This window comes from Sparus aurata, chromosome 10, assembly GCF_900880675.1.
Source record: "Sparus aurata chromosome 10, fSpaAur1.1, whole genome shotgun sequence".
Classification (NCBI taxonomy): domain Eukaryota; kingdom Metazoa; phylum Chordata; class Actinopteri; order Spariformes; family Sparidae; genus Sparus; species Sparus aurata.
The window spans coordinates 18,237,572-18,260,522 of record NC_044196.1 but is presented as its reverse complement, the minus strand read 5'-3'; the positions used below and the strand labels follow the sequence as shown (position 1 = coordinate 18,260,522).

The following is a 22,951-nucleotide window of genomic DNA, read 5'->3' as shown; positions in this document are numbered from 1 at the left end:
AGTAAGTACATTTACAGTTTCGACACAAAAATAGACTTAAGTTCGAGAGCCGCGTCAGACAAAAATGGCTCTCGGTGGACTGCACACGGCAACTTAAATTAGATACCAATGTGTACACAAAAATGGTTTAGAAATAACATCAGGGAGAGGGTACTGTAGTGCCATGATGTATTGCTTAGGTTATCAGCACACATAGAAAACTTCATATTTCCACCACAGTGAAGGCCTGTTTTGGTCTGAATTTAGTTGCAGCTTATTAAGGAACACTGAGCAGCAAGAAAGTAAGACAAGAGTAAAAAGAGAAAAAAAAAAGATTTAGAGCAGTAAACAAGCAGGATTTGCGATACGCTGAAGTTTCAGATGGAGTATCACATAAGGAAAGTTGCAGCATTTGATTTCTGAGGTGGAAACATTCAGGCCTCATTTATGTACAGTGTTGGTGAGAAATGTGGGTTCGAAATGTAGGGAAAGCGCCTTCTAGGAAGAATCGTTTCACGTTCCTTGAAATGATCGCGCAACGGAATAAAGATAAAGATTTATAAATGAGGCCCTGAATTACAAGTTCAAACATTAGTCAGTGGTTTTTTTTATTTACTAAAAGACAACATACAGACTGTCATGACACCTGTGTATACTGTAAAGACACAATAACCGTACAGGCACAAAACACAATCATTGTACTTGCAAAGACATCCAAGACACCCTCTTCCTCCTTACAGTTCAGCGAGAGAAACCTTTACAATACTGGCCCGACTTCACTAGATTGATAGAATTTTTTATGTACGTCTGCCAACGCCTGTGGGTTTTTTTTCTTTTGGGATATCTCATAAGATTGAGCTTCCTGAGGAAAATACATCTCTAAAAAGCACCAGTACAGGCATGTGGCAAAGAGGCAATTAGTCAGATCTGTTGATATTTTTCTTTTCTGGCAGTGTGTATGTAAGGAGAAGGCAGCGGGGGATGCCCTGAGACACTAAAAGATTATATAGAAAAGACACGGAAGTACACAATGTGTGTTTTATGTGTGCAGGAGTGTTGTTACTATAATATACAGCATAAGTATAGATACATAACGATAACCAGACGACACAGAATGGGTTCGTTCAGGGGGGTGAGCATTTCATTTTTTGCTGGTGCCTGCACTAATATTGCACTAGTCGTTTTTTTTGTGCGCGTAAAGCTCTCACTTCTCCACGCTAAACAAAGAACAAATGATATTTAAGCACAACTTAAGATGGTAGGCTACAAAAAATGTCCTTCTGCCGTTTCACTGTTTTTCACACGGGCATTCACATGTGTCGGTGTTGGGATTTTCTAGCGGTCAACGTCCACGCCGGACGCTGACAGGTTTATCTGAGTAGTGTCCGTACAAGAATCCAAAAACTCTCAAATTAAAAAAAAAAAGAATACTGACACTTTAAAAACTATAACCCCAAACAAATATCCACATCAGTCAGAGCAGAGCTGCAATGGCACCCAAATACAGAATATAATCTAATTAAGGCAATTAACAAAGAAGTGTGCACCGTTTTCCAGCACATCTACCGATACAAAGAACAGATCACACATCAGCTTTCAGGTGTACACCTCCAGGGTTGCAAGAGTAAAAAAAAAAAAGAAGAAGAACAGGCCAAGATGTATATGATGCTGAATAGAAAAAAAAGGAATATCAACAAAACTAAAATTAACATATTCAAACTAAAATAACGACAAAGGCAAATGTTATAAACAATTATCACAATTACAAAAAAAGAAAAAAAGAGGAACATTTTCGGAATCACAGTCACCTTTTTTTGAAACAACACACGGTACGTAGTGTACGTCACGACATAAAAGGACTTGATCTGAAACTGATTTTTCTGACAATCAAATACAGCTTTGGTGTGTTGAATGGATGAACCAAGAAAATGTACAAAAAGAAATGGAAAAAAAAGGACAAAAACAAGTGTTTGCGCGTCACGACACAGTGAGAGTCTTTTGATAAAGAATTTTTTTTTTAAAAGAAATAAAGAAACAAAAGTTGCTCTTACAGTAGGACTGTGCAGGGAGTGTGTGGAGCAGGAGGAGAAGCAGGATGATGATGATGATGATGATGAGCTGTAAGTGTGTGTTTTAAGTGTGTGTATTGAGGAGCTGGGAGGCGCTAACCTTTCTTTATTGCACTTTTGAAGGACCCCAGTCCGCCACGTTTGAGGTCATGTTACTCTAAAACATCTCATACTATATTTGGCACGGAAGATATTGATTGAAACGTTGCTAAAACCAAATAAAAAAATTAAAAAACAAAAAAAAGTGTGGGGGGCACGAGTGTTGATCAGTAAATCCACTACAAACTGCCTTGTTGGTTTGTTTTGCGCGCCCACGTTCGGTTTCACATATGTCTGTTTATTTGTGGGGCGGCTGGGAGACGAGGGGCGCTCTAGCAGTCCGCTGACTTGTGGTTGTCCCCGTCCTCCTTGGACAGAGGAGACCGGGCCTCCTTCATCTCCTCTCCTTCCTCTGCGCCCCCGCTGCCGCCGGTGCTGCCCGGGTAAACCACCATGCAGAACTTCTGGCCCACGTAGGTCATCTTATCTGGAAGAGGAAAGCGGCAGAGAGTTTCAGGACACGTGCAGTAATGGCCTTTCAAATGATACGTGAAACAGTACGAAACAAGCATACTGGCACGTGTTATTAAATGAATGTTTATAAAATGTATTTCCAATATCTGACATCATCATATTCGGCATATGTTATTACATATTGAGAATATATATATTGACATATGCTGAAAAATATGTATGTATTTGACATTTTGCTTCAAGAATATTTTACTAAATATACAGGATGTACATTTTGATCATGTATTAGTAATATATGCTGATATGTATTTAAAATTATGGCATATATTACTAGAAAATGTATTTTTGGAAATTATACTGTACAACTTGTTATAATCTATGAAAAAATGGCAGTAATTTGTATGATTTTTAATACAAAGAGAAAACATAATCTGATACATCTAATAACATTATTATATATATTTCAATATGTATTAAATGAATCACGTTATTCATAATAACAAGGTGAGAATATTGTCATAAGATTGTTTGATTGATACAAATAATGGAGAAAATATCAAGACTGCTATTATATTAAATCTACATAAATGGAAAATATGGTTGCAGTTGCATAATGGCATCTACTGTTTGAAGGAATAAAAAAGGTTTTACGTGAATGTAAGGATTTTTGGAATTTAATTGTAACACATTTCAAATGCTAAAATATTTTTTTAACCTAAACACAATCAAATTCAATAATGTTTCTTACATCTATTTCACCTTTTTAATGCATGTCATGTTTTTAATGCACAATCAAAGAATGTGTTTGTTTGTTTGTTTGCCATTTTAGAAATCAGTCACCAGGAGGTCATTAGCTTAGCTTAGCATAAAGACTGAGCACAGGGGGAGGCTGCTAGCTTGGCCGGTTCAAAAATATACTTCCAAACAAAATAGCAAGAATTGCAATTTTTTTTTTTACATTTATTTGTGGGCACTGATTAAAGAAAAGTGTTAATTAGTTAGCTTTAGAGGTTAGCTGTGTCTTCTTGCTCACAATTAAGGCTAAGCTAAGCTACATGCCGAACAAACTGTCAAACAGCTGTCTCAACACAACACGACCCAGCCCACGTCGAGCGAACTTACTAACGAAGGCGTCGAAGCACTGTGGCTTATTGTCCCAGTAGACTCCCAGGAAATAGACGGGGACGCCGGTCAGCATGATGGCCAGGCCAATGCCACACACCACGGGCTCGGAGTAGAGGGAGAAGATGAGCAGGAAGGCCCAGAAGAGGAGGTAAATGACCGGCCATATCAGGCTGATCTGTGAGACGGAACAAAGCAACGACTTAGTGCGCTCACACAGAGACTGTTGCTCTCTTTCAGATATGATGCAGTAATTATTGCAGTTGGTTTTGTTGACTGATCATATTTCGCATGTTCTCTGACATCCAGTCCGTGATAGTACACCTTTTGCACCACTAGAGAGCGGCTTTCAGAGGGATTTGTTGCTGCCTGAAGGAGCAATTACTACACGTCATGCCTGGTTTTCCATTGGATTTCCATTATTGAAACATGTTTAGCTCTCCTCAAAGTGATAAACAATAGATTTGATGCAAGAAAAACACATCTCTTGTACTCCTTGAGTATGCATCCTTGTTGTCATTGTAAGAAAAACACCACAAAACATACCTTGATTGGTCGGTGCATGTCGGGCTGTTTAATACGCAGCACAATCTGCCCGGCGACAGTGACTCCATAGAAGAGGTAGTTGATGAAGCCCACATAGTTGATGAGGGTGTACATGTCGCTGGTGCACAGCATGAGCAGGGTGGACAGGCACTGGGGAAACGGGAAGAAAAGGGAGTTAGCGGTGCGTCTGCGCCTTCTCGGGTTGCTCTTAGGTTTGACTCAGTGTCAAGAGAATGACTAATCTATGGAGGATGATATGAATTAGTGTGGTGAGACTCACAGTGAAGAGCAGAGCGGGGATGGGTGTGCAGCGTTTGAGGTGGATCATGGCCAGCAGACTGGGGAGGTGGCCCTCTCTGGCTCCAGCAAAGAACAACCTGTGAGAGGCAGAGGGGAAGACACAAAAACAACACTTAATGCCTGTAAATCCACAGTATTTCCACGTGTTGTTCAATAAAAAAAGAAAGGCTCGTGAGGGACTTGTGGAAGGGGTGAGATGAGGATGACAAGAGAGAGAAGAAAGTTACATTTCGAGCAGAGAGGAAGTGGAAATGTGTCACCACACACGTGTTTAGGCCTCGATTAATGATAGTCAAGCATAGCCAGCATGTTGAAAAGTGAAAGTCAGTCATAAAGCAGATAACAGTTTGAGTCATTGTGCGCTTTACATGTTGAAAAGATGATGCACAGCCGAAGTTTCTTATGATGCGTTAAGAAGTTTGTGACGGATTGCATGCTTACGAGCTTGGAGGAGTTAGATCGAGTCGTGATTCATTATGTTTTAGTCCTTAAAGGGGCACTATGTAGTTTTCAAACTGAGAATTTCCGTATTTACACTATTAATGAGGCAATAATAAAAACTCATAAATATGTCATTTTTCCATAACTGAATAAACAAGCTGTTCTCAGAGGAAAACAAGGTCCCCGGAACACTGTTTGAAGCTCGAAAAGGTGGCAGGGTCCGCCACACGTAAACCAAGCAGTACCAAATAATGCACCTTTAAGATGGAAAAAAACCTCCATTGTTGCACAAGCATACATACATATTTGAGATATTTGAGAAAAGACATCAAATACAAGTTCCCGTTTTATGTTTCAGTAATGTTTCCTCTTCCTCTTTCATGTCTTTACTTTTTCCTGACCCATTGTTAGGCCCCATATTGAGAACCACCACTGTAGTTGAGTTCATTGCAATAATAGGACATGCTTTGCTGGCAGCATGTGCGTTTGCCACACAAAAGCATTTCCTATTTTTTTTACCTGGCTTTTTCTTTTTTTTTTTTGTGATGGATATTAACCAATCTTTCGCCGTACGTGCTTATTAAAAAAAAAAACACATTTACTTTAAAATACATTTTTAAAGAGAGGGAACTTTTTGCCTTTAATTTGTTGGAATACAGACGAGAATCCAGCAAAGGTGTTAAATTAGAAAGAAGAGGGGGGTGTAAACACAGAAAAAGTAAAACCTTGACATTTTTTCTTGTTGAGCCAACTAACCGTGAGGAGGTGAAGAGTGAACCGTTGACTCCCCCGAAGGTGGAGAGAGCCACAGAGATGGGCATGATCCACGACATGACTCCCAGCAGCTTCTCACCAAACGTCTGGGATGGGGAAGGAGTGGGAGGATGGAGGTTAGAGGTCGGATGATGGTTAGATGCTCACTTCATCGGGTTTTTTTTTTAAACGTGCAATGCAATGAAAATTAGGCACAACAAACATGTCTGGCTTCCCGCTAAACGGAGGCAAACTACTATCTGAGGTGTGTGTGTGTGTGTGTGTGTGTGTGTCCGAGCTACTCACCACGGCAACGGCGTTAGAGGCGAGCAGCTCCTGGGGACTCATGGCCGTGACGTAGGCGATGTTTGCGAAGACGTACACGAAGGTGACGAGGGGGATGGAGATGAAGATGGCACGAGGGAGGTTCCTGGAGACGGTGAAAAAAAAAAAAACAGCAACGTTTAGGAGACGGGGAAGTTAAAGAGAAAGAGGTTTGTGGGGGGGTTAGCGGATTTAAGGTAGGAAATTAAAACTTGTACCTTAGGGGAGGTGTATTAATGGATACTAAGGTTATTAAAAACGTGGGATTGTTAAAAAAAGACAGAAAATGCAGAGGAAATGAAGAAGTAAACCGTTTCATTCTACCAGACATGTTTCTAAGTCAGTGACCAGACACTGGGGATGATGGTGAGAATTTCTCCCATGCTGTGTTATCAAATTTTAGAGAGCTTCAATAGAAAACGATCAGGGATTAAAGTAATCACTGAAATTGCCGCAGGTAGCTTTATACATTCCAATGGCACAAAGCATCGTGTGAGATATGAGAGGCAGAATAGAGAGCCTTACACGTAGGGGTCCACCAGCTCCTCCGTGACATAGTTGAGGAAGTTCCAGCCTCCGTAAGCGAAGGAGCCTTGTAGGAACGCTAACGCTATCAAACCCACGTCGTACTCCTGGAAGGGCTCGAAGGCGTTGGCCGGCTCCAGCCAGTAGTACTCTCCTGCAAGTGGGGAAGAATGCGAATAGGAAAGTTTAAGTTGTGGTTGTTAAATAGTCTTTGAATCCTCCGTTTCCACTGAAACCTTTCACGATTAATCATAATGTCTTCAAATTGCTTTTCTTTTTGTCCGACCAACAGTCCGAAACCCTAATTTCTTCATTCACTGTCATGAATGACACAGAAGAGCAGCAAATCCTTACATTTTAGAAGCTGTAAGCCACATATGTTTGACATTTTCGCTTGAAAGGTAACCAGAATGATCGAAATACCTCGACTGCCCTCATTTGTTCGGGGTTTTCCGTGCTCTAAATCTGTGCCCGACCTGTTCCTGATCATTTCTCTGAGGTTACCTAATGTTGTTTTTGCTGTGGAGGGTAAACAAACTGTTCTGCCGCGGCCTGCATCTGAAAACAATTACCCAACGCAATCAGCGTCTGTTAAACACGTTGTAAAAAAGGGGCTCTGTGGAGCGACTGCGATCCCCGCGTTCCCACCGAGAAACCGCCCAACGCTGCGCTCGGGGTAGCATCGAAATAATCCGTGATCTTTAGGAATCTGGTTTTGTGAAATCCCCTCTGCAGGCATGTTTTCAGAGATCATTAAAGCATTTCTGCTCTCACATACTGTCCCCCCATACATGACCTATAGTCCCATTTAAATCAGCCACTGGACTTTTCATTTATCTTCAAACGCTTGCACAGAAATCCCCCCCCCGTTTTTGTTGTTTCAGGGGCCGACTCTCTGTGGCCCCTGTAATAACTGGCCCTCAGCCATGTTGTGAGAGCATACAGGCGTGCTGACATTAGCTATGTGAGGGGGGCCCCAGCGCCCCGTCGGCATCCGCAGGGGAGTCTATACTGTCCCGAGTGACTGAAGATGTCCCCAGTGACCCCGTGGTAAAGGTGCTGTGGAGCGAGGCATTCTGGGAGCACAGATGGCGATGCTTACCCTTGCAGATCTGCACGATGCCCATGATGATGATGAGGGCGAGGGCCAGCAGCTTGCCGGCGGTGAATATGTCCTGCACCCGGGTGGCCCACCTGACGCTGGAGCAGTTCACCCATGTCAGCAGCACTAGAGAAACACAGCGAAACCAACGAGTTAGAGCTTTTTTCAGCCCTAAAAATCCCGTTTCAACTCTTTATTTAAGCCATCCAGTGTTAAGACAGTGAAATATTCAAACCAAGACCATCTCATCAGATGTCACGTGCATCAGCTTGTACAAATTTCCACTTAAACTCAGTTGAAATATCGAAATCGTTGGTGGTTTTGCGATCTCCACTTGATTTGAAACAGAATCCGAACACTGTTTGGCGGCACGTCATGAGTTTGTGCTGACTGTGCTGAAAGGTTGGGAAATAAGGAGTGAATTTAGCAGATAGCGGTTTATAGTGTTGACCGTTTTATTGGCCTTGTAAAGGAACTGCCTTTATGTCATTTGGAGTAGTAGTAGCACTAAGACTGTTTCCCAAGAGAAGGAAAAGTTACGACACCGCTGATAACCCGGGCCCTTGAAGTCTTACTCGATGGAAAGTGAACTGATCGGAGGTCAGCGAACGGGGGAAGATTAAAAGCTGCACACTTGAGCGTTTGTGACGTGTCCGCAACATCTAAGGCGGCAGCGACCTTTGACTCTGCTGTGTCATCATCGCGTGGAACTTCACCCGCTATCTCGTACACCTCGTGTCTTACTACACCTGCGGTACTTCTGTGTTCTACCGAAGCACTGCTGGTATTTGAGCTTCAAGTTACCGTCTGTAAATATAATAATAATCTCAGCAATGCATCTTAAAATGTTCTTGTAAAGTTAGGAGTTAAATATTTTAGATTGTAACCAGGAATTTCTGTTACATTTGAGAAATAATGAGAAGGTTGTTGGGACTATGAATTAAACGGGTTGCACCTTTAACGTTCAAATGAATCAACTTTATTGTTTTTTTGTGAATCGACGCGCATTATTAATTTGATGCAAAGTGAGAAGAACCTCCCAACTTTTTTTGGGAATCGGGGTCGTAATTTCATGTTCGGGTTTGTTGGCGTGATAAGACGAGATACACAGAAAATACTTTTAGAAAATCACAAGCTGACTGAGTGCGACGGTGGCGGATAAAGACTGCAGACAAACGGACGCGTTTTACACGGACTCTACTCAAACATCTGTAAAAAAAAAACCACGCTCCTCCACTCACTCCGGCTCGAGGCCGACCTAACATGGACAAAGATAATGGATTTGATCCGTGCTGCTGGGTACAACAGGCCAGCGGGTTCAGGCCGATAGGGTGCCATTAAATAATCGGCCTGTTTGACTCTGCGGGATTAAGTTCATCACATTAAATGGCTCTGAGCTGTGCTGCCGCCGCGGGGGACGAAAAGGCAGATGCACATGAAAGGGGTCCGCACTGATCCGAACTCACTGTAGTGGATGTGTGAGTTGGATGCAAACACGAGAGGCTCAAAGGTGCACAGAGTTTATGGTGTGCCGAGGCTGGTGAGTGGGCGTGTTTCGAGGGAAAAGTTGCGTGTTACTCATTTTACTACAACAGACGGAAAATGGGTTGCTGTGAAAAGGGAGAGCCGCGGAGCCGCCGCTGCTCCCTCCACAGAGAAAAAAAAAACAGGAAATGAGAAACTTTGCACACACAGTTGCGCACAGCTGACTTATCCTCACCCAGCCCTGACTAAATACATCTTAAACCTCTTAACACAACCACAAGTAAACAAAGTTGTTGTTCGGGGGACAAAATGATCTTTCGCCGACGCGCCCACTCGCCTCCTTCTCCCTCTTGTTGACAGGCAAAAGGCGGCGGGTGACACCTGAGGACACATTCTCAGAAAAGACGGAGCTGTGGGGGCCGCTCAGCTGTCCGTAAGCTGAGTATACAAAAAAACGGGTGTGTGGAAACTTTGCTGAGTTAACCCGCGAGGCCTGGAAAACACGACGGAGTTATGACCTCGCAGTCTGCCATCTGTAGGAAGACCCCCTCCCACCCACCCATCCGCGTGTTTTTTTGAAACGGTACACCTTTGAAAACCGTTAAGAACAGATCTAGCAGTGTCTGGTTTCACTGTCACATAATGTCATCGAGGACATCTAGTAAATAAGCGACGTTATATCCTGGCACACTATCATACAATATTCTGGCAGGGGAGGGGGATGTGTAACTAATAAACACATGCTCCCATAAAAAACAAGGATGACAAATCAAAGTTCCCCCTCAACAACAGCAACAACAGAGGAACAAGGACAAAAACATCTAGAAACTCCAACAACACCGTCTGGTTTTCGTCATTGAAAAAACTGCCCGACAACATCTGTCCGACTGACGCGAAAACAGAAAAACGAGTTATGGCTGCTGGCGTGTCGTGTCAGGGCCGAGTTCATTTTTGCTCCGAGGCGTTTTGGAAAGTGGGACGAGAGAGACAGGTAAATGTAGGTCAATGTGTCTGTAATTGAAAAAAAAAAGGAAGAAAAAAAAAAAAAACGCTGCAGAGCCTTGAGAGAGTGCAGGCCTCCGGCAAGGTTGCACAATCAGTTCTTTTAGTTTGCGTGTCGGTTCGCGGAACATCCCAAAGAAAGCGGATTTTTCAATACAAGTGGGAGACAGTTGGGTCACGTACGAAAGGACGAGCAATTTGTTTTTATTGGTGCGGGCTCTAACATGTGGTCATTTATGAAGGATGTTACATGAGGGAATGGAAGAGATTTTCCATTTTTTGTTTTCTAACTTGCATGTTTTAGACCTCACTCATTTCCACCTAGATGGATTTTCTGCCTTTAACCTTCTTCTCTGGCTTCTCTGGCAGAGGTAATTGTGTAGTGGCTGTCTCGGTTCAGCGGGTACAAATGTGTTGCCAGTTATCGCGCACGCCTTTGGGAACGTGAGCTTTTCCACATTGTCAAGCCAAACAGGGCAGCCAACTGTGCCCATCTGCCGCTGAACAGCATGTCACAGGACGTCCTCTAGGAAAGAAAAACCCTTTGGAGTTCATTTCCAGGGAGGAGAAATACAGAAATATTGACTGTTGCACGCAGAACAAAAAGGATTTTTCTTTCTCCCTTCTCTAAAAATAATGTTTAGTCCCTACTAAATCTCTACGATGTTGCAGGAAATTGCGGTAACTGTGGCATACTTTTGTGAATCTTGAAGCGGGATGTTTACCTGACAGGTCGGATGAAGGTGTTGACAGATTTTGTTTTGCTGCTTCACACACATACAATACACACACTCTTCCATGCCTGCCTGTCTGTCTGTCTGAAGGCCGCCTGCAGTATTTGGCCTGTGTGTGTGAACTCTGCGGAGGGATTCAAATCAACCGCTGTCGCGTCCGCGGCAAACGCATTTATCCATTCGCCTTCGCGGTGCTACGCTCCTCTAGCTGCATTGCTATCTCTTGTTTTCGTCCTCCTCTTGGATGACCTCCGACTGAGGGTGAGAGAGCAGAGGAGCATCAGAGGAAAGAGACGGAAAACTGGGACAGAGGGTGACATGCGCCGGACAAATCAGGCTGTTGTCCGGCCTTTGCACGACAAAGTGTGCAAGCGTCTTTTCCATTTTGTCCGGAAACTTGTATCTCAGGCCTGAATGTTCAATGGTCTTGCAACTGTGTGGGCATCTGTGCACCTGTATCTTCTGTTGAACCGCGGTGATTCTCATTTGTTTCTTTCTGTCTTTGAACAGTGGAGTTTGTGGCGGTTTTCTGTCAAATCTGAGCCTGTCTCAACAAGCACCCTTAAAAAGAACTTTGAGTCCCTTCGCTCCGTTTCTTTAGGCAATCTGCGGCCTTTTATCTCTGCAGAACATACACCGAGTCAATGTTGAGTCTGAGCTGTGGGCTGGTTCAAGAGGAGAGTGTACTTTTGAAGGAGAGTTCAATTTGTAATGTTTCTCATATAGGATGTTTCATTCCACTGTCTTGTTATTCAAAGAATAATGCTAAAGTTGCTGTCAGCAGACATTTGAATGATACATTCAAAATCACCAAATTTTGGGGATGCTAAGAGATTGCGAACAGCTAGTAGGCATCTATAAAATAACCACTGCTCCACGATGAGTCGGGAATACTGGCAGAAATACTGAAAATTCAACTTATTTTAGTAATTTTATGCTTCCTTGTCCAGAATTAGACAAGACAATATCACTCTTAAGTCTGCACTGTCAATATCAAGCTACACCTGGCTTAGTGTAGCTTAGTGCTAAAGTAGCGCAGGGAATTAGCTAACCTCGCTAAGTCCAAAACTGACAAAGGCAACCTACCAGGATTTCTTAAGCTCACTAGTTAGCTTGTTAAATTTGTACCAAATCTTAAGTGTAAAAACGTCAATTTTCTGTCTTACAGCGTTAAGTACCAGACTAGTTCTTAGCTGCAACTAGTATGCTAGCTTCCTGTCAAGAAATATCATAAATAAAGCTTGTAAAACAGTGAATAGCTGCTTTCACAATCAGATTTTTTTCACCGTTTAAACAAATGAGACATATTGTGTTTATTTGTGAGCTTTAGAGGCGCTGGTAGGTGGATTTTGTTTGCTTTGGACAGAGCCAGGCTAGCTCCAACTGTTGGCTAGCCTGGCTCTGTCTAAGAAAAGATAAAACAACAATTTGCTTTTCTACGGGCTAAGGCCAAGTGTTGGACTTTTTCTGGGCTGCAACCAGTAAGCTAACATCCTGTCAAAAACAACTGCACATAAATTGTTAGAATTTCAGATATTCAGTCATTAATCATTTAGATATTGTGTTAAACGGTGAGCTTTGAGGTGCTGGAAGGTGTTTTTTTGGCTAGCTTTGGGCAAAGTTAAGCTAACCTGCTGCTAACTCTTTACAAACAACAGACAAACTATTCTGTTGATGTGCCTGTCTTTTTTCTGTTTTCTGCTTCAGGCAGACCTGAGTCAGAGTGTTGAGTGATGAGTGCCAAACATGATAAACCACAAAGAGAAACCAGTTTCCAGTTTGAGACGGGACAAAGAGGAACCCTCGAGCAGACGCAAAGATTACCAGGATTAATATTCGCTTCATCATCATCGTGACACACAGCAGTTGCAGGTAATTTAGGACAACAGGTATTGCTTATTTGTCTGTGAGTGAATCTGACCTAGTTGGTGAAGCCGGACTTTTAAACTATACTGTTCCTTTAAGCCAGTTTAAGCGCTGTTACTCACAGAGGCAGACGGCAGCCAGCAGGCGCAGGCCGTTCTCCGGCGGGAAGCAGGTGGGGAACAGGGGCTGCAGGACGTAGTTGGAAAAGGTCAGCGCGATCACGGCCTGGTTAGTGGGGTAGATCACCAGCACGGCGATCCACAAACGGAGGAACCTGAGGCGAACAGGAGAGAGGGTGGCACGGTTAGAATCACAGAGGCATGAGGAGAGAAAACAGCAGGGGGGTCAGGAGCACACACAGGTGGGCCCGATCAGGAGGAAGTACATCACGGAGGTACATGGTGCTTACACATCCTTTCATTTTACAGATTCCCATCCAAAAGCAGGTTATTTTTGATTGAAATGTAAACTCTGCTGAAACAAACGGCCACTTTGGGCATCTTTTTACCTATTTTGCAAGGTTTTACAGGTTAAACAATAGAATACTCGACAGACTCGACAGATTAAGGGAATACAAGTAATAACTCCTCAGACACAGCAAAGGGGAAAGGCCACGCTGTGAGCGGTGACTGACATGGAAACTCGACGGCTCACACCGAAGTTTCACTTCTGTTACGTTCATGTTCGCTTACAAACATCTGCGATTTTTTTTCTTTTTTCCCCCAAACCTCTGAAACATTTAGGCCACGCTGCAGTCAAACACCTCCACGGGAAACACCCAAGCAACTCAAATTACAGCTTCGTGGTTGATTAAACCGAGATGACTCATGCAACCTTTCAAACGGACAGCGCTTGTCACGGAGGAGCATCCTGATGCAATAGGGCCAATTATTACACTACAGTGACTTCTAGTATTAAACCAATAGGGTATTTGCAATGTTTGTCATTCGTTAAGGGGCTCTTTGTCACCTTATTTCTATTGAATGCAATCTTTTTCCCCATAAGAGGGACTTTTTTTTTAAATACCACATTTAAAAACAAATGATAAAATAAGGTAAAACTCATATTTAAGTATGAGTAAGCTTACAGAAAGTGCTTCCAGACAGTAGCTGACACTGATGGATCCTTTTTAATAACGGCCTCAATATGAGCTTGAACCTGATTATACTGATAAAAGGGACACTCAGAACTTAATATCAGCCTTGCGCTGAAACACTGAGGGTGTTTAATGCGTTAGTAGCTGACAGGAATGAGCCACACACTCCACTAATGTACAGAGGGAGCGGCGATGGGGGTTAAATGAGAGCAGGCGGGTTGAGCTGAGTACAAACTGAGGGAAATTCTCCGAGAGCTTATGGAGGGATCATTACAGCTGACTGCGTTAACCGGATTGCGTCTCACTGGAATGTGTGTGTTTTAAATATAAAAAAAAAAAAAAAAAAAAAAAAAAAAATTGTAGATTCAAATGCAGGAACTTCCTGCGTAGAAAGAAACTTCTACTTTACTCTGCATTTACATTTTGTGTAGCTACGCCGCCACGTTTCTCAGCGGATATATTGAAGTTTTTAGTTCAGCATATAAATCTGAAAAAGCTTTAGTTAGGCTGCAAATTACTCTGCAGATTAGGTCTCACATGCCTAGCATATAATAAACTCAGATTATATGATGTGCTGCTCCACACCGAGGCAGAATCAGAGTAGATGCAGCGCCACATGGACCCGCTACGACATTCGAATGCAGCTTGCAGATTCATGAATGAACACTCTGATGGGGCCCCTTCTGCGTAATGTATGCTTTTACACGTAATACACTAAATATGGCTGATAATGCTTCTGTACTCTGACTTAAAAGCGCAAGGAGGACAAATAGAGGCTATTTATTCGCCATAAAAAAAAATATTCCACTTTCTTGAAGCCCAAATAAGTCATGTTTATGTTGATAGTTTTGCCTGACGTACAGTCCAGAACTGTAGATATTTAGTTAAGTCCCATGGAAGACAAACAAAACCAGCCAATATTCATATTTGAAAGGCCAGAACGAGAAAAAAATGACACTTTTGCCTAAAAAAAATTATGAATTAATAATGAAAACGATTGCAGATGTATGTTTATCTTGGGACAAGTTGTGAAATGTTATTTTCAACCCCTCGTAGACGCACGAGACAAATATAAAAATGCTTGTGAAAATGGACAGGAGATATCAGAAGGCTCATACTAACTAAAAGACATACGTATATAACATCCAAATTGCATTAATCTGAAATTATCTGGGGAAAAAGGGACTTAATCTAAGAAAGCCAATGTTTTGAAACCCCATTGGATTGGCCAACTAAATAAAGCCAACTGTGTTAAGCTTTATATGCCCAAATTATCACAATACCGCCCGAACCAGCGTTATACAATGATCCCATGTGTTATCCGACGGTCCACAAACTGTGGCTGTTACACAAGCATCACTGGTCTGACCTAAACAAAGAGCCTTTGTGCTCGGATAACATTGTCCATTCAAGTTTTGTCTTGAGCGTACGAGTTTTACGAGCGCTTCCCACTCTCCCTGCGAGCTCGCCAACATGAGCGTTTTCCCGTCACGTGCAAACACGAGCTGCGCCCCCTCACGCCCACCTACACACACACACACACTGGGACAAAAGGAGCGGGACAACAACAACAAACACCCCTTGAACATGCGAGGGCACAGGGAGACAGCGCGGGCCCCCCCCCCGACACTTCAAACCCGGCCGTCCATTGAAGTGTATTGATAGCTACTGTACAAAGGGACGAAAACAATCATTGGCTGTTATGTCTGGTTGAATTCCTCTCTCAAAATACCCCCCGATATGTGTCCTCGGGATAGTTGAAAATAAACAATGGTCTAATCTGTGTTTACATTCCGGGCGACGGCACAGTGTGTGTGAAATCTACGCTAACAAACGATATTGTTTTTGCTCGGAAACACACCTAGCCTGGTTCCCATGCGTTTACTGTAAGCGGCGGCACCTTCAAGCTAACCATTCATGGATGGACGTGGGGGGTGGGGGGGCCACAGCGGCCTGACATTTGTAAGTCTGCGGGCCAAAGTACCAACGGCAAAAAAAAGACCCCCCGCTACGGATCAAGATGTCTGACCTACATCGGCGAGCTCATCCCGCCAGGATAAAGAGAAGAATCCAGACATGTTGGTATGCTCACCTAAATCCATGTCAAATTCACTTTAATTGTTCAGGAGGCCCCTTTTTTGAAAAACTGGGTCATACACTCGCACTTCTGAGCAGGGTCAGCTGAAAGTTTATCAAACCTTAGTGACCTGAGAAAAAAGGCCTGCTCTCAAAAGTGATAGAACTTGCAGACATTTAGGAAATGATCTGAGCCAAACTCTAAACCACGTTTCAGATCAGGAGTGAAGACAATCAGTGATGACTTCTCTAAATGTCACTCGAAGAAAAAAAAAACCCCACCTTACCCGAAACAACCGCACACTCGTGGTTTCCTGCGCATGGCACAGAAAACGCTTTCCGCTGTCACGTCAGACTCTTGTATGATGTAACAGTAACTCAGAGTTACCCAAGCAGATGTACACATTCGCACCTGAACGCCCCACTGATTGTTTCAAACTGACTGGAGTTGACTGTCTCGTGTTCACTCACCCGGCCAGCCCTCCGAAGATGTCCTTAACGTAGGAGTAGTCTCCCCCCGACTTGGGGATGGTGACGCCCAGCTCGGCGTAGCACAGCGCTCCGATGGCGGTGATGACGCCCGTGATGATCCAGACGAACAGGGCCACGCCCACGGAGCTGGCGTTCTCCATCACTCCCTTGGGACTGACGAAGATACCCGAGCCGATGATGTTACCTGGTGGGGCGGGGGGGAGACGAGGGGTCAGGTTACAGGTTTAAAAAGGAGTGACGGTCAGCATTGTAGTCACAAATTCAGGTGTTTACCTGAGCGGATGAGCAGAGGCGAGAGCAAACAGGTTTCACATGTGCTTTTTGAGTGCATTTAAAGGAGCGTAACGCCATTTTTATGCCCTGAGATCGGCTTAGTTGTCCCGGGAAGTACAAGTCAGCCGGAAACAACAGTTATAATGTCATTTTTTTTTCTTCTGCAGCTCTCAGATTTTTAAGAATTCACCAGACAGGGAGTCAGAAATATGCTATCCAGGTGTCGTTTCTACATTATTGTTTGTGCTTTCAATAACATGCTAACCGCTAACTGAGCTAAAACACACCCGCACGGCCCTTTAAGCGTGCATATGCTTGGCCTGTACTGCCTTCAGCTCGAGTGAAATCTCGCTCGTCTTAGCCGCGGGGTGAATTGCAGCGACGGCATCGAGGGCAGACGGACAGAAACGAGCAGGGAAAAGGAACGAGGTCACGAGCAGAGAGCGAGCGACGAGGAAAGTGAGCGAGAGCCGACCGGCGATGGAAGGGGGAACCTGTAATGTGCTGACTGTGCACAGAGTAATGAGGAGATGGAGCAAGACAGCGAGCGGGGTAACAGAGTGCAAAGGAGGAGGAGGGATGAGAGGTGGAGGGAGATGGGGCGGCGGCGGTGGTGGTGGGGGCAGAGTAATGCCCCGACAGGTTCAATGAGCATCAGAGCGCCTGGCAGTTTACACAGGAGCTGAAAGATTGACCGGGATATGGTCGGACATGAAAGGGGCCGCCCCGGACGGATTCCCTCTGTGACAAAGCCGAGGTCGGAGGTCAGGAGCCTCCCGATCAGATTCAGCTGACTGCGCTGACTGTGCTTGAGTAAAGGAGGCCTCGGGTTCAAAGGTTGAAGGTTTTTGAATCATAACCGGCTGACTGAACGATAGGCTGGGGTGGCATTTTTACAGTACAAAAGTCAAAGGTGTGAATGAACTGCCGATGAACTGCAATATATAGTTTGTAGGTATTCAGCCAGGCGCATAAGGGACAATCCAGATCTTTTATTGTGTAAAAAACATTCCCATATTTCTAGTTTCTAGCTTCTCAGATTGATGAGTTGCTGCTTTTTTCAGTTTTGCATCCTTTTGAATTGAATATTGTTACATTCTGAGCAACTTGAAAGACAAATCTTGATTCCAACGCATCTCCAGGCCACTAAAAGTCCTCAAAACTAATCCACACTGAGTTCATAACCTGAATTGAGGGGTCAGAAGTGGCTTTATTTAAAGGGGACACAATGCAAAAAGGTTGGGAACCACTGGACTAAACCAATCCAAGCAGTAAGCCTGATAAAAGTTTAGTCGAAGGCTTAAACACATCACGCTCTTCTCTTTCAGCACGCGACTCTTGACACCGCAACATCCAACATTTAAAAGGAAAAAGCTCAAAACTTCAGAAAAACACTGCACGTGCTTCCCCGATCAGTTTAAATGTGAAGCAAATCCGACCATATGCCAAACCACGTGCTCGACGTACGGCACGAGGACAAGCGCAACAGTTCAACTTTAACGGATACCACATGCATCACGTGCGAGCGGCGAGGACGGTCGCCCCAACTTATGTAACTCCAGCTGCAGGTAAAAGGTTAAAATAGACGACAAACAAACACCGCGGAGCTGATTGTGTGGACATCTTTATGGCCGCAGAGGTCCTCGGTGCGTGACCTCTGACATCCTCGACATGCATTGACTCCCTGATACGCTGCTAAAGTTTCAATAGGGCAACTGAGGGTGACGCGCTGACCTGCAGGCGAGAGCGAATGTGCACGCTTGCATGTTGGCGTCACGTGCAGCTCTGCAGTGTGTCAGACATGCTGACTAACGCGGAATCTCTTCAAGTTTCCTGTTCTTCTGCTGTCGGACTTTTACATCCTTTTGCCTCCAAAACAGGCCAAGAGGGGAAGAGGAGTTTAACAAAAAAAAAAAAAAAAAAAAAAAGAAGAACGTGGCTGTCTCTTGACCTCGATCTACTCGTTTGGATCAAGTAGAGAGAGAGTCCGAACTGTTGCTTCCGGAACAAATCCGACTCTTGTAACAACTCTCTGCGGGCCTCGGCCTCTTTTAGCACAGGATATTTTGATATCCTCCTCTGTTGTCGGATTGTTGTTTCACAGAGGAAGAGGCCTGGTCTCCGGCACGCTCTGTGAGCCCATTACTGATCCCCTTGGACTCTGTTGGACGTCCTCTGACAGCAACTGCTAGAGTTTATCTACGATCATACGGCCTCAGACGACTCCGAGGTTCTTTATACGATCTCATTGGGATTGCTTCTAGGGTGCTGTCTTTTATTTGATTGTAAAAATAAAAGACGGTAACTGAGGCTCATTTGAATGTACGTTTCTGAAGAAAGATTGTCGGAGTATCATCGCCACGTCGTAGAATACTGACGCCTTGGGTTGGTGTTCGACTCAAGCTGTCAAGCAAAATCATCAGTAATTGGATGAGAACCCAACATCAGCTATCTTTCTGCAGGAGGTTACTTTTTGTGCTTTAAACTGCTGATTACACTATAGATAATCAATCGATTCAACTGGAAAATGCCAGAAAAAAAATCAAAGTTTACTAAATTTGAAGTTGATGTCGTCAAATGTCCGACTTATGGTCCAGAAATTTAAAACAATATCAGCTTCCTGTCGCTTAAAACAAAGAAAGCAGGCGAAAGTGAGAGGCTGGAAACATTCTGCGAATGATTAATTGAAGAATCTATATGATAATACATATATCTGTCATGCACTAGACAAAAACACTTGGCGTTTTGACAGCTATCTCAGGCAGGACAACGAGATTTTTATGAGGCTTGAAAGTCGAAAAAACCCCCCCCCAATAATCTCGATAATTGGCACATTAGAATATTTCTGGTTAAAATACTGCAAGTCATTTGTAGCATTTAGCATCTGAACTCACAGGTCGACATGAAGACACACAATAGAGATTCATCAAAGGGTCCAGACGGTAGCATTGGCAGAAAATTTACTTTTGTTCAGGCCTCCGCGACACCTGACTGAACGCCACTACCGGCCGCAGCGGATGATGAATATTAACGAGCATGTGTGTATTTGCGCAGCATTAGGCCATAACCCTAATCAGCCTTTTTTTATAAAGCCCTGTTGGATTAGTTCTTGCATTTTCCTCCCAGTGTTAAATCCCCTGTTCAAACAGCCACCAAGCTGAGGCAACCTGCTGCTTGGCCCTCGGCCAGAGCCTCCCAGACCCCGCAGGCCCGTGTGCTTGTGTACATGCGTGAGTTATTATTAGCAATTCATTACACCGAAGATATTTGCGAGAGAGCGTTTTTGTGTCACGATCGCGCCCGCGAGCCAACGATTTTGGGGGGCACGATTTTTTAAGGGAAAAAGCTGCAGCGATCGGATGAAAGCGAGCTCGACGACGCACCGAGGCGAGGTGAACTTGAGTCCGTTCAATTAGAAAAACACAGCGATCGGAGTCCAGCTCAGACCGGGCTTAGCCAGGCGAGCTTATAAAACGGCGCAATCAGGGCGGGGCCTTCTTCCAAGTGGCCAAAAGTCCACTTCTAATCCCAATTCCTGGCTTTGCACGTTCCTGTACTTGTGTGTGAGAGTGATAAATGCTGCACAATAGGCCGTAAAAACCATTTGATGTCCTCGTGCACAAACCCCCCCCCTTGCCTCCCTCCTCCCTCCCCCCTTTTTTTTCCCTAGAAACCCAGCTGTTGGGGGGGGGGGGCTCACGATAAGGAAAAGGATCAGACGAGTCACCTGAGCCCCACCCTCCCCCCCCGGCGCATGACAGTGTGAGCTGGACGGAATCAGGGACCAAAAAGCCGCCAGCAGAGAACGGTTCGTCGACTCTTTAGGCGGGGTGGACTCCGGACGGCTGTAAAAACAAAACAATTCACTGAGATGGCATGAGAACGCTGCCAGCTTGTGTCTTTATAATCAGTGGATGAATGGGGGCATAAAACAATTTGTGTTGCCGACGAGAAAAAGATGTCAGTGTGCACAGGGATTAGTTGCTACGGCGCATTTTATGATTGTTGCCCCGGAAAGGCGCAATAAACAGCGTTCTATCAATAAAGTCCTTCTTCTCGGCCTAAGCTTCTCCTGCGCTGGAGATTAGGTCCTTCCAGTAAAAAAAAAAAAAAAAAAAAAAGGATTTAAGGGAGTAAGTTACACACTGACAAAGAACAAAGCCTTCTCTAAAAATGATGCTGAGGTTGCTCTTCATCTCCCTGTTCTCTCTCTCTCTCTCTCTCTCTGTCCTGGCAATTTTCACACTCTCACTCACTCTTCCCCTCACCGTTACCGTGGAAACACATGAATGAATGAGTCACTTCTCCTCCTCACTCCGTCAAGGTCAGCGCGAAGACCGCACACACCCACAACCCCGTCTGTCTTGGACCGACCTGGGCCGTATTACACTACCCCATATCGATCTGAGCGTCGTCTTGACGGTTTTATCTCGGCTCGTTTGTTGTCTGTATTGAACCAAAATGACCACCTCCCCGCTGCTGCACGTTGTGACATTTACCCCCGTTATTATGTAGATATGGTCAAGAACGCTCTAAGCTTGGACTTAGCTGATAGGACGGCGGGTTTAAAGGTGCAATATGCAAGAATTTGCCATTAACGGAATTCACACTCAAGTCAAGGTTAGCCGCTTGGCTCAATTAGCTGCATTCCTTCATACTGCACCTTTATTACTAATGGTATTTCATGAAGTCGAGCTGTTTTTAGTTTGTTTAATTCATTAATGTGACGATTTTGACACTTGATTTTTCATTTACATTGCTTTTAAAGCTAAAATACCTCAGAATTTCTTAAAATTAAGCTTACGATCTGCTGCTTTTTGGATGGCTGGTTTGACAAAACAAGGCATGTAAAGTTGTGACCTTGGGCGTTTGGAAATTGTTGAATTAGTTTGCTATTAATCATTTATCGAGGAAACAATCAACCAAGCCTTTTTTCCGAACTGTGTGTCTCTTTCTGCGCAAGTACGCGCACATACACCTGGCAGAGAAAGCCGATTCCTGCTCTGGGATTAAATGATAATGAACATAATCGTTAGGCGCAGCCCTGGCATTAAGACACGCGGCTTCTTGACCTCTCCTGCTACATCCGTTTTCCATCTGTTGTCTTATTATGTGTGAAAATACCTTGAATCAATTTGTAATATCATGCACCCTATCGTACCCATTCCATACGTGCAAGCGACTGTCGAATCAGCGAAATCATAAAAATCTGAAAGTATACAAGCATAGAAAGCAAATATACTAACAAGAATTGATTATTAGGGGGGACTTTTTGTATGAAGCATTTAAAGGGCTATTCCAGCGAGTTAGTCAGAGTGCTCTAGATCTGAAATTGAGGGGCTTGCAAGAGACAGATAGAAAAGAAAGAAAGGTTAAAACCAAAAAAGGCGTGCTCCTTTAAAGTTACCAACACCTATTCCCTACATATCATACAAATATAAGAGCTGTAGGGCTGACCGAGTCATGTGAGCCTACACATTGAATTGTTTGCAAGGGGGGTGAGTGATTGTGATGTCATCACCATCATCACCATCATCATCAATGATGAAAGGCAGCAGGGGTGATGACACGAGGCTGTGTCTGAGAGGGGGTCGTCCCGCTGCGTTACTGTTACAGGCGGCTTTAATCACCCACGTGTTCACCATAAACTTCACGCTCCTCTCTGAGTGATGGGATCTGATCCCAGTGCAGCTTTTAAGTGACTTCTGAAAACACAGGTGGCACTCGTTGCTCGCACTCACAAGTAGCCTACACTTGTTTTTCACATTCTCTGACGCACACGGAGCTTTCACAGAAAATAAGAAAAGGTGTCTCAACGACAGGTACACTCACCGACAATAATCCCGCACGCGCTCACGAGCCCGATCTCCTTCTTGAGCGCGACCCCTCCTCCCGACTCCTTCTCGCCTCCATCCTTGGCGGAGCCCGCCGTGCTGCTCCGTTGCCTCGGACCGTCCGTCATCGTGATGTCTGGACGTGTGTGTATTTCTTTATTTGTCCCTTTTTTTAATTTTTTTATTCTATCGTCCTCTCCGCCTCACAGCACCTGATGCCGGCTTGTCTCGCCTCGGGCCGGTGCGTCACCTTCGTGCGTAAAAAAAAAACAAAAAAAAAACAAAAACGTGCCGCGCTTATCTGATGGTCAAAAGTTGACTGTCGTTGCAAGGTCAGCAACTTGTGAAGAAGTCAATTTAAAAAAACAAACAAACAAACAAACAAACAAAAAGATTAGGGGAATAGAAAAAAATAGGAT

At 44.2% G+C, this 22,951-nt stretch overlaps 1 protein-coding gene across 1 annotated transcript; it reads right to left on the bottom strand.

Annotated features, from left to right (window-relative positions):
• Window positions 1-555: 555 nt before the first annotated feature.
• Window positions 556-22,660, bottom strand: slc7a8a (solute carrier family 7 member 8a). The gene is made up of 11 exons (XM_030431482.1): window positions 22,531-22,660; window positions 16,405-16,609; window positions 12,884-13,035; window positions 7,675-7,800; window positions 6,573-6,726; window positions 6,030-6,153; window positions 5,727-5,830; window positions 4,510-4,606; window positions 4,230-4,379; window positions 3,684-3,861; window positions 556-2,574 (listed from the first exon to the last, which is right to left on the bottom strand). The coding sequence occupies exons 1-11, from the start codon at window positions 22,658-22,660 to the stop codon at window positions 2,420-2,422; spliced, it is 1,575 nt and encodes a 524-aa protein (XP_030287342.1). The 3' UTR covers window positions 556-2,419.
• Between the last annotated feature and the right edge of the window lie 291 nt (window positions 22,661-22,951).

Excerpts from the sequence above, each read along its gene's own strand:
- slc7a8a (XM_030431482.1), bottom strand. The coding sequence starts at position 22,660 with ATGACGGACGGTCCGAGGCAACGGAGCAGCACGGCGGGCTCCGCCAAG. Across the intron at positions 4,607-5,726 it reads TCACTCTTCACCTCCTCACG|GTTGTTCTTTGCTGGAGCCA; the intron begins GTTAGTTGGCTC and ends TGCCTCTCACAG. Across the intron at positions 3,862-4,229 it reads ACATGCACCGACCAATCAAG|ATCAGCCTGATATGGCCGGT; the intron begins GTATGTTTTGTG and ends TCCGTCTCACAG.